The 12,803-nt window shown below is 45.1% G+C and overlaps 2 protein-coding genes and 1 long non-coding RNA gene across 4 annotated transcripts in view; 2 read left to right on the top strand and 1 right to left on the bottom strand.

The window, feature by feature from the left end:
- LOC112443433 (uncharacterized) overlaps positions 1-9,364 on the top strand; it is a 30,049-nt gene extending 20,685 nt beyond the window's left edge. Inside the window, exons 2-3 of the long non-coding RNA XR_003031795.2 lie at positions 7,957-8,121; positions 8,946-9,364. This is a non-coding gene — a long non-coding RNA (uncharacterized lncRNA). The remainder of the gene's footprint in view (positions 1-7,956; positions 8,122-8,945) is intronic.
- The window catches only part of FBXL2 (F-box and leucine rich repeat protein 2), a 111,166-nt gene extending 100,759 nt beyond the window's left edge, over positions 1-10,407 (bottom strand). For both annotated transcript variants that reach the window (XM_059879863.1, XM_059879866.1), the window contains exon 1: positions 10,318-10,407. The gene's annotated coding sequence lies outside the window, so the exon portion shown is untranslated. The remainder of the gene's footprint in view (positions 1-10,317) is intronic.
- Positions 10,408-10,868: 461 nt separating this feature from the next.
- Positions 10,869-12,803, top strand: part of SUSD5 (sushi domain containing 5) — a 43,743-nt gene continuing 41,808 nt past the window's right edge. The window contains exon 1 of the mRNA XM_024983199.2: positions 10,869-11,054. Coding sequence (XP_024838967.1) covers positions 10,964-11,054 — 91 coding nt within the window. The 5' untranslated portion in view covers positions 10,869-10,963. The remainder of the gene's footprint in view (positions 11,055-12,803) is intronic.

Here is a 12,803-nt window from a genome sequence, read left to right as displayed (position 1 = left end):
CCTACTCTCTGGAAACTTATTCTCCAGAGAAAGGGAATAACCCATAAATAACCTCAGATATGCAGATGACACCACCCTTATGGCAGAAAGTGAAGAGGAACTAAAAAGCCTCTTGATGAAAGTGAAAGTGGAGAGTGAAAAAGTTGGCTTAAAGCTCAACATTTAGAAAACGAAGATCATGGCATCTGGTCCCTTCACTTCATGGCAAATAGATGGGCAAACAGTGGAAACAGTGTCAGACTTTATTTTTCTGGGCTCCAAAATCACTGCAGATGGTGACTGCAGCCATGAAATTAAAAGACGCTTAGTCCTTGGAAGCAAAGTTATGACCAACCTAGATAGCATATTGAAAAGCAGAGACATTACTTTGCCAACAAAGGTCCATCAAGTCAAGGCTATGGTTTTTCCTGTGGTCATGTATGGATGTGAGAGTTGGACTGTGAAGAAGGCTGAGCACCGAAGAATTGATGCTTTTGAACTGTGGTGTTGGAGAAGACTCTTGAGAGTCCCTTGGACTGCAAGGAGATCCAACCAGTCCATTCTGAAGGAGATCAGCCCTGGGATTTCTTTGGAAGGAATGATGCTAAGGCTGAAACTCTAGTACTTTGGCCACCTCATGCGAAGAGTTGACTCATTGGAAAAGACTCTGATGCTGGGAGGGATTGGAGGCAGGAGAAGAAGGGGACGACAGAGGATAAGATGGCTGGATGGCATCACTGACTCGATGGACATGAGTCTGAGTGAACTCCGGGAGTTGGTGATGGACAGGGAGGCCTGGCGTGCTGCAGTTCATGGGGTCGCAAAGAGTCGGACACGACTGAGCGACTGAACTGAACTGAACTAGCATCACGAAACAGTGACCTACATGGTACGGTCACAAGGAGCTGGAGAAGTTACTTATGGTTTCTTGTTCACACCTGCACATAGAATGCAGCAAAAGCGTTTAAACTACATACTCAGCGCTCCAAAACAGGAGTCCTCAGTCTCTATTTTCTGGACAGTTTTCATATTAACCTAACTTATAAGGTCCCACACTCCTGACCTGCTGGTGGCGTGGTGGGCTCATGCCTAGTAAACTGAGTGGCTGGTGGGTAGAGACCATAAAGAGTGAGCTGCCCCTCACTCCATGTGTCTGAGCACACTTGATTTATATCACTGATCATTCTGTATACTGTGCTTGAAAGGGAGTGGTTGGTTACCAGGCCTCAGAGAACGATCAGGGAAAATGGGATGGGTCACTGCTTATCATTCCTGTTTAATCATGTTTTCAAATGAGAAATACACATGCATCTCGACCACTACTAGATGAAAACATACAGAAGCCAGGAGTGCAAAATTGAGGACTGCCATTGTGGCTTATGTTAATTCTAGTGTTAATAATATTTCTCTAGAAAATGAAAACTCTGGGTCACATATGAAACTGGATGGCACTCTGTGACAACAGGTGTAAAAAGGATATACAAACCAGGACTTTTGTCATTCAATCTTTCTTTCCCGTCTGCCAGAGCAAAAGCCGGAAAATACTATGGAATTATTGGAAAATATTGCCAGCTTATCTTCAATCTAATCAGGGGCTGATGCCAATTGCATCTGCTCTTGCAGGTATATTGTCATTACTAGAATAAATATGGGCTTTGGCCCCCGTTATGTTATTAAGACACTAAATGGTTCATTTTTCATTCCTTCAGCCGCAAGAATAGCAGCACATTTTCACTGTTTATCTCAGCGCTGTATCTTGAGAGAAATTGACAGGCAGGTCCTACATCATGGATAAGAAGATACAATGTTATACAGCAAAGGAAACCATAAACAATACAAAAAGACAGCCTACGGCCTGGGAGAAAACATTTGCAAATGATGCAACACAGCTTGATTTCCAAAATAAACAACAGCTCACATAACTCAACGACAAAAAAAAATCAACAACCCAATCGAAAAATGGGCAGAAGACCTGAAGAGACATTTCTCTGAAGGAGACATACAGATGGCCAACAGGCACATGAAAAGATGCTCGCCATTGCTAGTTATTAGAGAAATGCAGATCAAAACTACAGTGAGGTACCCCCTCACCCCAGTCAGAATGACCACCATAAAAAAATCTACAAACAACAAATGCTGGAGAGGGTGTAGAGAAAAGGGAACCCTTCTGCACTGGTCGTGGGAACATAAGTTGGTGCAGCCACTATGGAAAAGAGCTTGGAGGCTCATAAAACTAAAATTAGAGTTGGCACATGATGCAGCAATCCCACTCCTGGGCATATACCTGGACAAAACTCTACTTCAAAAAGATACGTGGTGGTCCAGTGGCTAAGACTCTGATCTCTCAGTGCTGGGGCCCTGGGTTTGATCCCTGGTTGGGGAACTAGATCCCACATGCCACAACTAAGACCCTGTGCAGCCAAATAAGTAAATAAAAATAAACATTTAAAAATATATATATACATGGGATTTTCCTGGTGTCTACTGATTAAAAAGGCAACTGCCAGTGTAGAAGACACGGGTTCAATTTCTTGTCTGGGAAGATCCCACATGCTGCAGAGCAATTAAGCCCATGCAGCGCAAATACTGAAGCCTATTGGGCCTAGAACCCATGCGCTGCAAGAGAAGCCACGCACAGCGATGAGAAGCCTACACTCTGCAACAAACAGTAGCCCCTGCTTGCTGCAACCAGAGAAAGCCTGTGTGCAGCAACAAAAACCCAGAGAAGCCAAAACTCAAATAAACTATTTTTTAAAAGGTACCTGCACCCCTGTGTTAAGAGCAGCACTATTCACAATGGCCAAGACATGGAAACCACCTGAAGGTCCATCAACAGAGAAGTGGATAAAGAAGATGTGGTATGCACTCCCCTGGTGGTCCAGTGGTTAAGACTCTGAGCTTCCACTGCTGAGGGCATGGGTTTGATTCCTGGTGGGGGAAGTCTCCCATGCCGTAAGATGTGGCCAAAACAAATTTTAAAAGATGTGGTACACATACACAATGGAATACTGCTGCTCCTGCTGCCGCTAAGTCGCCTCAGTCGTGGCCGACTCTGTGCGACCCCATAGACGGCAGCCCACCAGGCTCCCCCGTCCTTGGGATTCTCCAGGCAAGAACACTGGAGCGGGTTGTCACTTCCTTCTCCAGTGCGTGGAAGTGAACTCCTCAGCCATAAAAAGAATGAAACAATGCCATTTGCAGCAACATGGATGGATCTAGAGATGACCATACTAAGGTAAGTGAGTCAGAAAGAGAAAGACAAGTATCATGTAATATCAATTATAGGTGGAATCTAAAATACGACACAAGCGGACTTACCTACAAAACAGAAACCGACACACAGACCTAGAGAAAGGCTGTGTGTAGGAGGAGTGATGGATTGGGAGTTTGGAATTAGCAGATACAAACTGTTATATACAGAGTGGATAAACAACGAAGTCCGACTGTAGAGCACAGGGAACTATATTCAATATCTTGTAATAACCTGTAACAGAAAAGAATCTGAAAAAAAAATATATATACACACACATATAACTGAAGATATAATCACATGTATATATACATGTGTAACTGGAGAAGAGAATGGCAAACCAGTATTCTTGCCTCGAGAACCCCATGAACAGTAAGAAAAGGCAAAGAGATATTACAGCAGATGAGCCCCCCAGGTCAGAAGATGTCCAGTATGCTACTGGGGAAGAGCAGAAGGTAATTACTAATAGCTCCAGAAAGAATGGCACAGATGGGCCAAAGCAGAAACGGTGCTCAGTTGTGGGTGTGACTGGTGGTGAAAGTAATGTCCAATGCTGTAAAGAAGAGTATTGCGTAGAAACCTGGAATGTCAGGTCCATGAATCAAGATAAACTGGACGTGGTCAAGCAGTAGATGGCAAGAGTGAACATCATCAACATCTTAGGAACTGGTAAACTAAAATGGATGGGAACGGGCGAATTTAATTCAGATGACCATTATACTACTACTGTGGGCAAGAATCTCATGGAAGAAATGGAGTAGCCCTCATAGTCAACAGAAGAATCTGAAATGCAGTACTTAGGTACAACCTGAGAGACCACGGATGACCTCAGTTCGTTTCCAGGAGAAACCATCACAGTAATCCAAGTCTGTGCCCCAACCACCAATGCCGAAGTAACTGAAGTTGACCGGTTCCATAAAAACCTACAAGACCTTCTAGAACTAACACCAAGAAAAAGATGTCCTTTTCATCATAGAAGATTGGAATGCAAAAAGTAGGAAGTCAAGAGATACCTGGAGTAACAGGCAAGTTTGGCCTTAGAGCACAAAATGAAGCAGGGAAAGGCTAACGGTGTTGTCAAGAGAACACACTGGTCACAGCAAACACCCTTTTCCAACAACACACGAGATGACTCTACACATGAATACCACCAAATGGTCAATACTGAAATCAGACTGATTACATTCTTTGTAGCAGAAGATGGAGAAGCTCTATGCTGTCAGCAAAAACAAGACCTGGAACTGAGCATGGCTCAGATCCTCAGGTCCTCATTGCCAAATTTAGGCTTAAACTGAAGAGAGTAGGGAAAACCACTAGGCTGTTCAGGTATGACCTAAATCAAATCCCTTATGACTATACAGTGGAGATGACAGATAGATTCAAGGGATTAGACCTGGTGGACAGAGTGTCTGAAAAACTATGGATGGAGGTTCATAGCACTGTACAGGAGGCAGTGACCAAAAGCATACCAAAGAAAAAGAAATGGAAGAAGGCAAAGTCATTGTCTGAGGAGGCTTTACAAATAGCTGAGAAAAGAAGAGAAGCAAAAGGCAAGGAACAAAGGAAAGATATGCCCAACTGAATGCAGAGTTCCAGAGAACAGCAAGGAGAGATAAGAAAGAATTCTTAAATGAACAACACACAAAAATAGAGAAAACCAGTAGAATGGGAAAGACTAGAGATCTCGTCAATAAAACTGGAGATATCAAGGGAACATTTCATGCAAAGATGTGTATGATATTGGACAGAAACAGTAAGGACCTAATAGAAGCAGAAGAAATTAAGACAAGGTGGCAAGAATACACAGATGAACTATACATAAAAGATCTTAATGACTCAGATAATCACAATTTATCACTCACCTAAATCCAGTTACTCACCTAAATCCAGATACCCTGGAGTATGAAGTCAAGTGGGCCTTAGGAAGCACTACTATGAATATAGCTATTGGAGATGATGGAATTTCAGCTGAGCTATTTCAAATCCTAAAAGATGATGCTGTGAAAGCGCTGCACTCAACATGTCAGCATATTTGGAGAACTCAGCAGTGGCCACAGGACTGGAAAACCTCAGTTTTCATTCCAATCGCGAAGAAGGGCAATGCCAAAGCATGTTTAAACTACTGTACAATTGCACTCATTTCACTTGCTAGCAAGTCTGTGCTCAAAATCCTTCAAGCTAGGCTTCAGCAGTACATGAACTGAGAACTTCCAGATGTTCAAGCTGGGTTTAGAAAAAGCAGAGGAACCAGAGATCAAACTGCCAACATTCATTGCATCATAAAGCAAAGGCGTTCCAGAAAAACATCTATTTCTGCTTCATTGACTATGCAAAAGCCTTTGACTGTGTGGATGACAACAAACTGTGAAAAATTCTTAAAGAGATGGGAATATCAGCCTGGTATTCTTACCTGTCTCCTGAGAAACCTGTATGTGGGTCAAGAAGCAACAGCTAGAACTGAACATGGAACAACGGACTGATTCCAAATTGGGAAAGGAGTACGACAAGGCTATATATTGTCACTTTGTTTATTTAACTTATATGCAGAGTACATCATGCAAAATGCCAGGCTGGATGAATCACAAGCTGGAATCAAGATTGCTGGGAGAAATAACAACCTCAGATATGCAAATGATACCACCCTAATGGCAGAAAGCTAAGAGGAACTAAAGAGCCTTTTGATGAAAGTGAAAGAGGAGAGTGAAAGAACTGGCTTAAAACTCAACATTCAAAAAACTAAGATTGTGGCATCTGGTCTCATCACTTTATGGCCAATAGAAGGGCAAAAAGTGGAAGCAGTGACAGATTTTATTTTCTTGGGCTCCAAAATCACTTGGGTGACTGCAGCCATGAATTTCCTTGGAAGGAAAGCTATGACAAACCTAGGCAGTGTCTTAAAAAGCAGAGACATCACTTTGCTGACAAAGGTCCATATAGTCAAAGCTATGATTTTTTCCAGTAGTCATGTACGGATGTGAGAGCTGGACCTTAAAGAAGGCTGAGCGCCAAAGAATTGGTGGTTTCAAATTGTCATGCTGCAGAAGACTCTTGAGAGTCCCTTAGACACCAAGGAGATCACACCAGTCAATCCTAAAGGAAATTGACCCTAAGTATTCATTGCAAGGGTTGATGCTAAAGCTGAAGCTCCAATACTTTGGTCACCTGATGCAAAGAGCCAACTCATTAGAAAAGACCCTGATGCTAGGAAAGATTGAAGGCAAAAGAGGAGAGCTGCAGAAGATGAGATAGTTAGACAGCATCACCAACTCAGTGGTTTTGAGCAAACTCCAGAAGGATAGTGAAGGACCGGGGAGCCTGCCTGCTGCAGTCCATGGGGTCACAAAAAGTCAGACACAGCTTAGCACTGAACAACAATATAACTGAATCTCTTTACTGTACACTTGAAAGTAACACAACATTGTAAATTAACCAGACATCTTTTTGTTTTTTCCCCCCCTTTTTGGCCTGGACTGGTTGACCACTGGAGTATGAGACTTCAGCTGGTCTCATGAATGAGGCATTTTGAATTAGACGCAGAGTTCCACTGTTCAGTGGAAATGGTGTGTACAAGAGTAGGCCTGGAAGGAACAAATAACTTACTTGAGCAGGTGGCTCAGGCTCCCAGGGCACTCGCTTCTGCTGCTTTGCTATCTCTACCTCAACCCACATCTACGGGCTCACAAGGGGAAAATCTGGGCTTGCTCTACCCTTGAGTGTCCATGGTGTGGCACTAGTCTTCTCTAGTCTGGTGCAGAAATAAAACAGTAGTAACACAAAAGGACACATATCGTATGATTCCAGTTACATGAGGCTCCTAGAACAGTCAAATGCACAGATACAGAAGGTAGGACAGCGGTGGCCAGGAGGGAGCGGAGGAACAGGGTTTATTGTTTAATGGGTTCAAAGCTTCAGCTGGGGGCAATGAAAGAGTTCTGGAGATGAACAGGAGTGATGGCCACACAGCAATGAGAAGGTATTTAATGCCACAGAATTGTACACTAAAAATGATTGAAGTGGTAAGTTCATATTATGCTATGTATATCTATATTCATGTTATGTATATTTCACCACAATGAAAAACATAGTAGCAAAAGAAAATTCTCCCAACGTGTGGGACTTTAGTTTACATGAGAGGAGAGATGGCCTTATCCATGGATATGCACTGGTTTATGCATAATGCCTAAAACAGCTAGTCAGAAAACTGAAAAGGTCAGCGCTGAAAAACTGGTAATAAGATGTCAGTACGGACCTGTTGAAACGAACAGCCTGGAACTGTGTACATAGCCTATGGCCCCCGGAGACATTCAGTGGAGAGGGTGCCCCTGACAGTCCTGTGGGCACCTTGGAGCACTGAACTTGTTCTCTGGTTGTCAGTTACCTCTGTCTCCAGCCATTCCTATGCTTGTGTAACACAACCATGCACGTCGGGGCCACAGTGGCAGAGACGGAACCCAGGCAAGAGCGCAATAACACAAGCTTCTCTTCTTCCTTAGATTTGACCTGGTTTCCATCACTGCTCAGTGTCCAACATGCCAACAGGCAGAGGCTACAGTGAGTCCCCACAGCATCGATTCCCTCGCTGGCCCCTCTTGTTGGTTATGTGGGAGAAAAGCTTATACTGGATCCCTTTTCTCACAGCGGTTATAGTTATCAATATTCGTCCTCATTGGAACAGATACTTAATCTCGATATGATTTTGTCTTCTTTGCCTGCCTTGCTTCTTCTAGCACGATATCGTCAACTCAGAATGCCTCACTGATGGCAGTGGAATCACACAGTACATCGTCTATAACCAAGAAGCTGATTCTGCCACAAAGGCAGTAGGGAATGGAGTCATGTTCTTGAATCCTACTCTACGCACCTCACCCAGAAAGAGATGGCTTGATCAAAAGGTAAGGTCACAGGGTACTAGCTGAGCTAACACTCTATAGAGTGGTTAGGGCACCTGCCCAGGATACAGTATGTGCCTTAAACCAGTCACCAATGCATGGTGTCATTTCTTTTATAGACAGAGTACACTAAGAACCAAGGAGTGGAAGTAGGAATGACCTCCCTTCTATTGCATATGATAAATCACCTATCAAAATTCTGCAAATCAGCCCCACAACCTTTAGACTGGTGAATTAGAAGGGTTGGGTAGGCAAGGGAGATATATTTCCACGAGGAACACACAGGCATGTGCCAGTGAATTGGAAACTCAAATTGCTCTCCAACAGACAGAGGAGGTCCCTCTACCGACTAATGACTGGTCCCGATTACCAAGGGGGTTGCTGCTACCTGATGGGGGAATGGATGACTATGTCTAGATCCCAGGAATCTGTCCAATAGCAACAGTCAGAGAGAAACCATGGCAAACTAAGAAAGGTGGGGCTTCAGCAGGAATGAAGGTTTGGATCTCTCCTACCAGTTAAAAGAAATCACGTTGGCCAAGAGGCTCAGGGGGCAGAAGGGCAATATTGCAATGATTATCAACTGACACCTCTTGGCCAGTTGTGGGATCGAGGACTGTACTATCTACATTTAATGATAAGCATTTACTTTTTTCTCTGCATGTGAGACAGCACTCATGTGTAAATAAGCAGTGATGGTGGTTGATGTTATTGTTTAGCTCCGAGTGAAAGTCTGATTGAATGGACGTATTCCCAGATCATATAGAAACTGATAGAACTTTGTGTTTCCCCTGTTTTGTTCCCAATTATGTTCATGCAAATGAAAGGAAAAAACAGATGGACTGTGCTGGTTGATTTCTGATTGCCTCTCCGGATCCACTCTGCACCCACTCTGCCCGACTCTGCAGGCAGGATTACCTGGGAGGATGACTCCTGAGGACCGAGGCACCAGCGCTCCCTTGCCTTTCAGCTATCAAATGGTTCAGCCACAAGGGTAGAAGGAGAGAGAGACTGGAGTATTTCTTCCCCACTACCAGACCACTGGCAACGATTATGTTCCTCCAACTGTGGTTAACCTCTCTTTTCATGACCACGTTCCTGCTGGGTTTTGATAACACCTCCACCTCCCCTCACACCTTCCTGCTGTTGACAATCCCAAGAGCTTTAACATCCCTTACTGGTTCTCTCAACCCTGCCCACATCTCTGTCTGTGGTCCTTTCATTAAACTCTCTTCTGTTAAACCTACTTGTTTTTTCAGGGCAAGAACTGAACTCATTATTTTTGAAATAGTTGTTATTAAGGTTTAAATAACATGCAACACAACGCACAGAGTTTAAGTGTACAGTGTAGTGAGAGAGTACATACACTCAGGTGACCATCATCCCCATCATACAGGATGCTCTCATTTCTTCAGAAGCTCTGTGTGCTCCCACCTCCTCAAAGCGACCACACCATTGTTTTCACCACAGATTAGTCCCGCCCCTTTGTGAACTTCATATAAAAATGGAATCATGCAGGGACTTGCCTGGGGGTCCCCCGTACAGTATGAACTCTTTTGCTAAATTTCACTTATCATATTTTTGAGATTCATCCATGTGACTGAGTGCATCAATATTTACTTCCTCTAACTGATGAAGGGTATTCTATCGCATAAACATGATGCAGTTTGTTTTTCTATTCAGTCAATGGATGACATGTGGGTTGCTCCCAGTTTTTAGTTATTGTGACTAAAGCTGCTATGAAATTTGGGTATAAATCTTTTTGTGGACATTCTTTTTTTTTTTTTGGATATACACTCAGGAGTGGAATTCTCTGTCTTTGGGGAGGTGTATTTTAACTTTATATGAAATAACCAAATAGTTCTCTAAAACAATTGTACCAATTAAACCTTTAGAGCGTGCTATCTCTCCAAATCAGGCCAGGCCAACACAGGCCTGAATAAAGACAAACTTGAAAATGTCATTCGGATTCGCTAGTAATATCCAATGGACTATTCTAAAAAAACGGTGGTAGGCACAGTTCCTGAAGCAAGCAAAGCCCAGCTCCTCCTACAGGTGCCTCCTGTCCCCTCCCCACCGTTCTCAGCGATCGCCAGGCGTCAGAAGGTCCCCTCCAGCCCAGATGTGTGAATTCTCACTCCTCAGCTTACCAGCTAGCTGTTAGAAGATGAACAGTTAAGTAAATTCATTTACACTTACACGTGAATGACTGTCAGGCCTTTTAGGGGAAAAGGAGTCTCGCTAGTCCGTGTCACTCCTCGGAATGAGGCTGGCCAGTTAGTTTTCTTAAAAAAAAAAAAAAAATTCTTCCACTCTAGGAGAACTCCAGCTGCAAAGTCAAGAAGCAGAGGACAGAGTTAGGCATCCGATTTTTCCCGGTCCTCCTGGAGGGGCTAGGCCTCTCAAGACTGCGTCCCCCTTTCTCAGAGGGTCCCCAGGCAGGCGGGGATGCCCTGAAGCCGGTGCTCTGGTCTCCCGCCTCCTCAAGCCCTTCCCCTTCGTCCGGGAGGCGCCCTGGGAGCCTGCCGTCCGTCCGGCGCAGCCTCCTTTGGCACCGAGACCTCCAGGTGCCCAGCGCGAAGGCGGAGCCGGGCTGCAGCCGCCTCCCCGGCGCCGCGGACGAGACCCCCGGGAGTTTGGGCCCCCGCGCTGCGGCTCCGTCGTCCCCAGCCTGCCAGGCCCGCCGCGCTCCCCCCTCTCTGCGTGCGCGGGGCTAAGCCTGCGACGCGCGAACACAGCGCAGCGCGCGGAGCCGAGAGGCGCGCGCCGGGCAGCGGCGCGGGCAGCGGGATCTCGGCGCGGTCGGAGCCCGCGCTCCAGCTGCGGGCCCACGGACGCCCGCACCATGGCTGCCGAGGGACCCGGCCCCGGCGCCCGGCTCTGGGCGGCGGCGCTGCTCCTTCTTGGCCTGCCGCGCCTCTCCACGCCGGCGAATGGTGAGTGTCCGTGGAGCGTCCACGAGGCGGCGGGCCCCGGGTGGCTCATAGGGTCTCGGTGGGGAAAGCGAAGCTCGCCTGGGCTGCCCCCTGGGACGAGCCCAGAGCACGGCCAGCTGGGGCGAGAACGAGGCGAGTGGCCGTCCTGCCACCCTGCGTCCCCTCTCCCGGCTCCTCGAGTAGCCTCGGGCCGAAACGCACCCTGGAGTCCCTCAACCACCCCTTCCTGCGGGGCGCGCACCGGGGAAAGCCTGTGCTCTGATCTCACAGCCCTGCCGCTAGCTTTCCAAGATCTTGAAAAGTCTGCAAAATGACATCACGTCTAGGGTGCCTGGAACCTCCGTTGCTGAGATACGATTTCCCACGTCTATTAAATGTGCTCCTAATTGCACCGCCGGTGATTACAAGACTCCCTCGGAGTTTTGGCTTGGTCCAGGAAGAGCTGAAAGATGAGAGGAAATCAGCTAGGCGAAAGAGAGAGAATATACAGGAGAGAGACGATGGCACGTGCAAAGGCCCTGTGAGTGGCAGGGGAAATGGGATAAATGATAGAGTGGCTAGAGTGCAAAGTTCAAGGTGAGGCTGTCCTTCCACAAGAAGCTGGAGAAATAGGTAAGAGCCAGATTATTGCAGATTTTTGAAAATTGACCCATCTTTTTGTTCGTTTGTTGAGCCTGAATTCAGCTTTCAATACTTCTCTTAAATTAGCAGAATCACAACCTTAGATCAGCTCAGTTTCAAAAAGCTAATTTAGCTGTTCAATCAAAATCCCTATTGATTTGTGCAGAAGGATATGATGAAAAAGAAGTCATGAGTTCTCACATCCGTGAGGGGTTTCTAGTAAATCAAGCTTGGGACAAGTTAGGTTGATGAAGTAAAAAAAACTCTTGGCTGATTCAGGATGCTTTGTCTATCTTAAAATGTCATCACTATTTAGCAAACAATATTGGGTAAAAGGAGAAGATTTGACAAAAAAGAAGCACAGTGGTTAAGGAAAGGAGAAAGCCAGAGGAAAACCTCCCTGAGGTTTTGTCTTAAGTGCCAGATTGTAGGACTCTTTGCTCATAATTAAGGTCAGTGTCTTATTTCTCCATATCCTCAGAGAGAGTGTGTGAGAAAAAAAAAAAAAAAAACCACTGTTAACTTTGAAAGCTTCTAGTGAACCCTGTTAATTTTTAATTAAGATAAAATTCATGTACAATTTACCGTTTTAAAATGCACAATTCAAGTGTTTTTTAATATAGTCCTTATGTTTTACGACCATCACTACTCTCTAATTTCTGAGTATTTTCATCACCCCAAAAGAAATCCCATCCCTATAAGCAGCCAATCCACTCTTAGTTCTTTGCTGTAGTAGTTTTTGGCCGGACATTGAGTCATGAAAAATTAAGCTGATTTAAAGAATGCAACTGGAATAAACTGGAGCTAGTACTAACTTTTGAACAATGTATACTATTGTACACATCTTATTTCCTTTTAAAGAAATGTCCTGCAATCCATGAGACTTTCCTTTCACCCCATTATAACTGCTTAAGTGGAATGCCAGATGGATATGGAGCAATATGGCTTGATTTGGATCATAGAAAATTTAAGACAGAAATATCATCAGACAAGGAGAAAGCACCAAGCCTGGCTGTTGTTCAGTTGCTAAGCTGTGTCCGACTCGCTGCCACCCCATGGACCGAAGCACACCAGGCTCCTCTGTCCTTCCCTATCCCCCTTTTCTTCTTAGCACTTGCCAGAAATGCC

Source organism: Bos taurus, chromosome 22 (assembly GCF_002263795.3).
Source record: "Bos taurus isolate L1 Dominette 01449 registration number 42190680 breed Hereford chromosome 22, ARS-UCD2.0, whole genome shotgun sequence".
Taxonomy (NCBI): domain Eukaryota; kingdom Metazoa; phylum Chordata; class Mammalia; order Artiodactyla; family Bovidae; genus Bos; species Bos taurus.
Note: the sequence above shows the minus strand (reverse complement) of the source record. Positions and strands in the feature narration are given on the sequence as shown.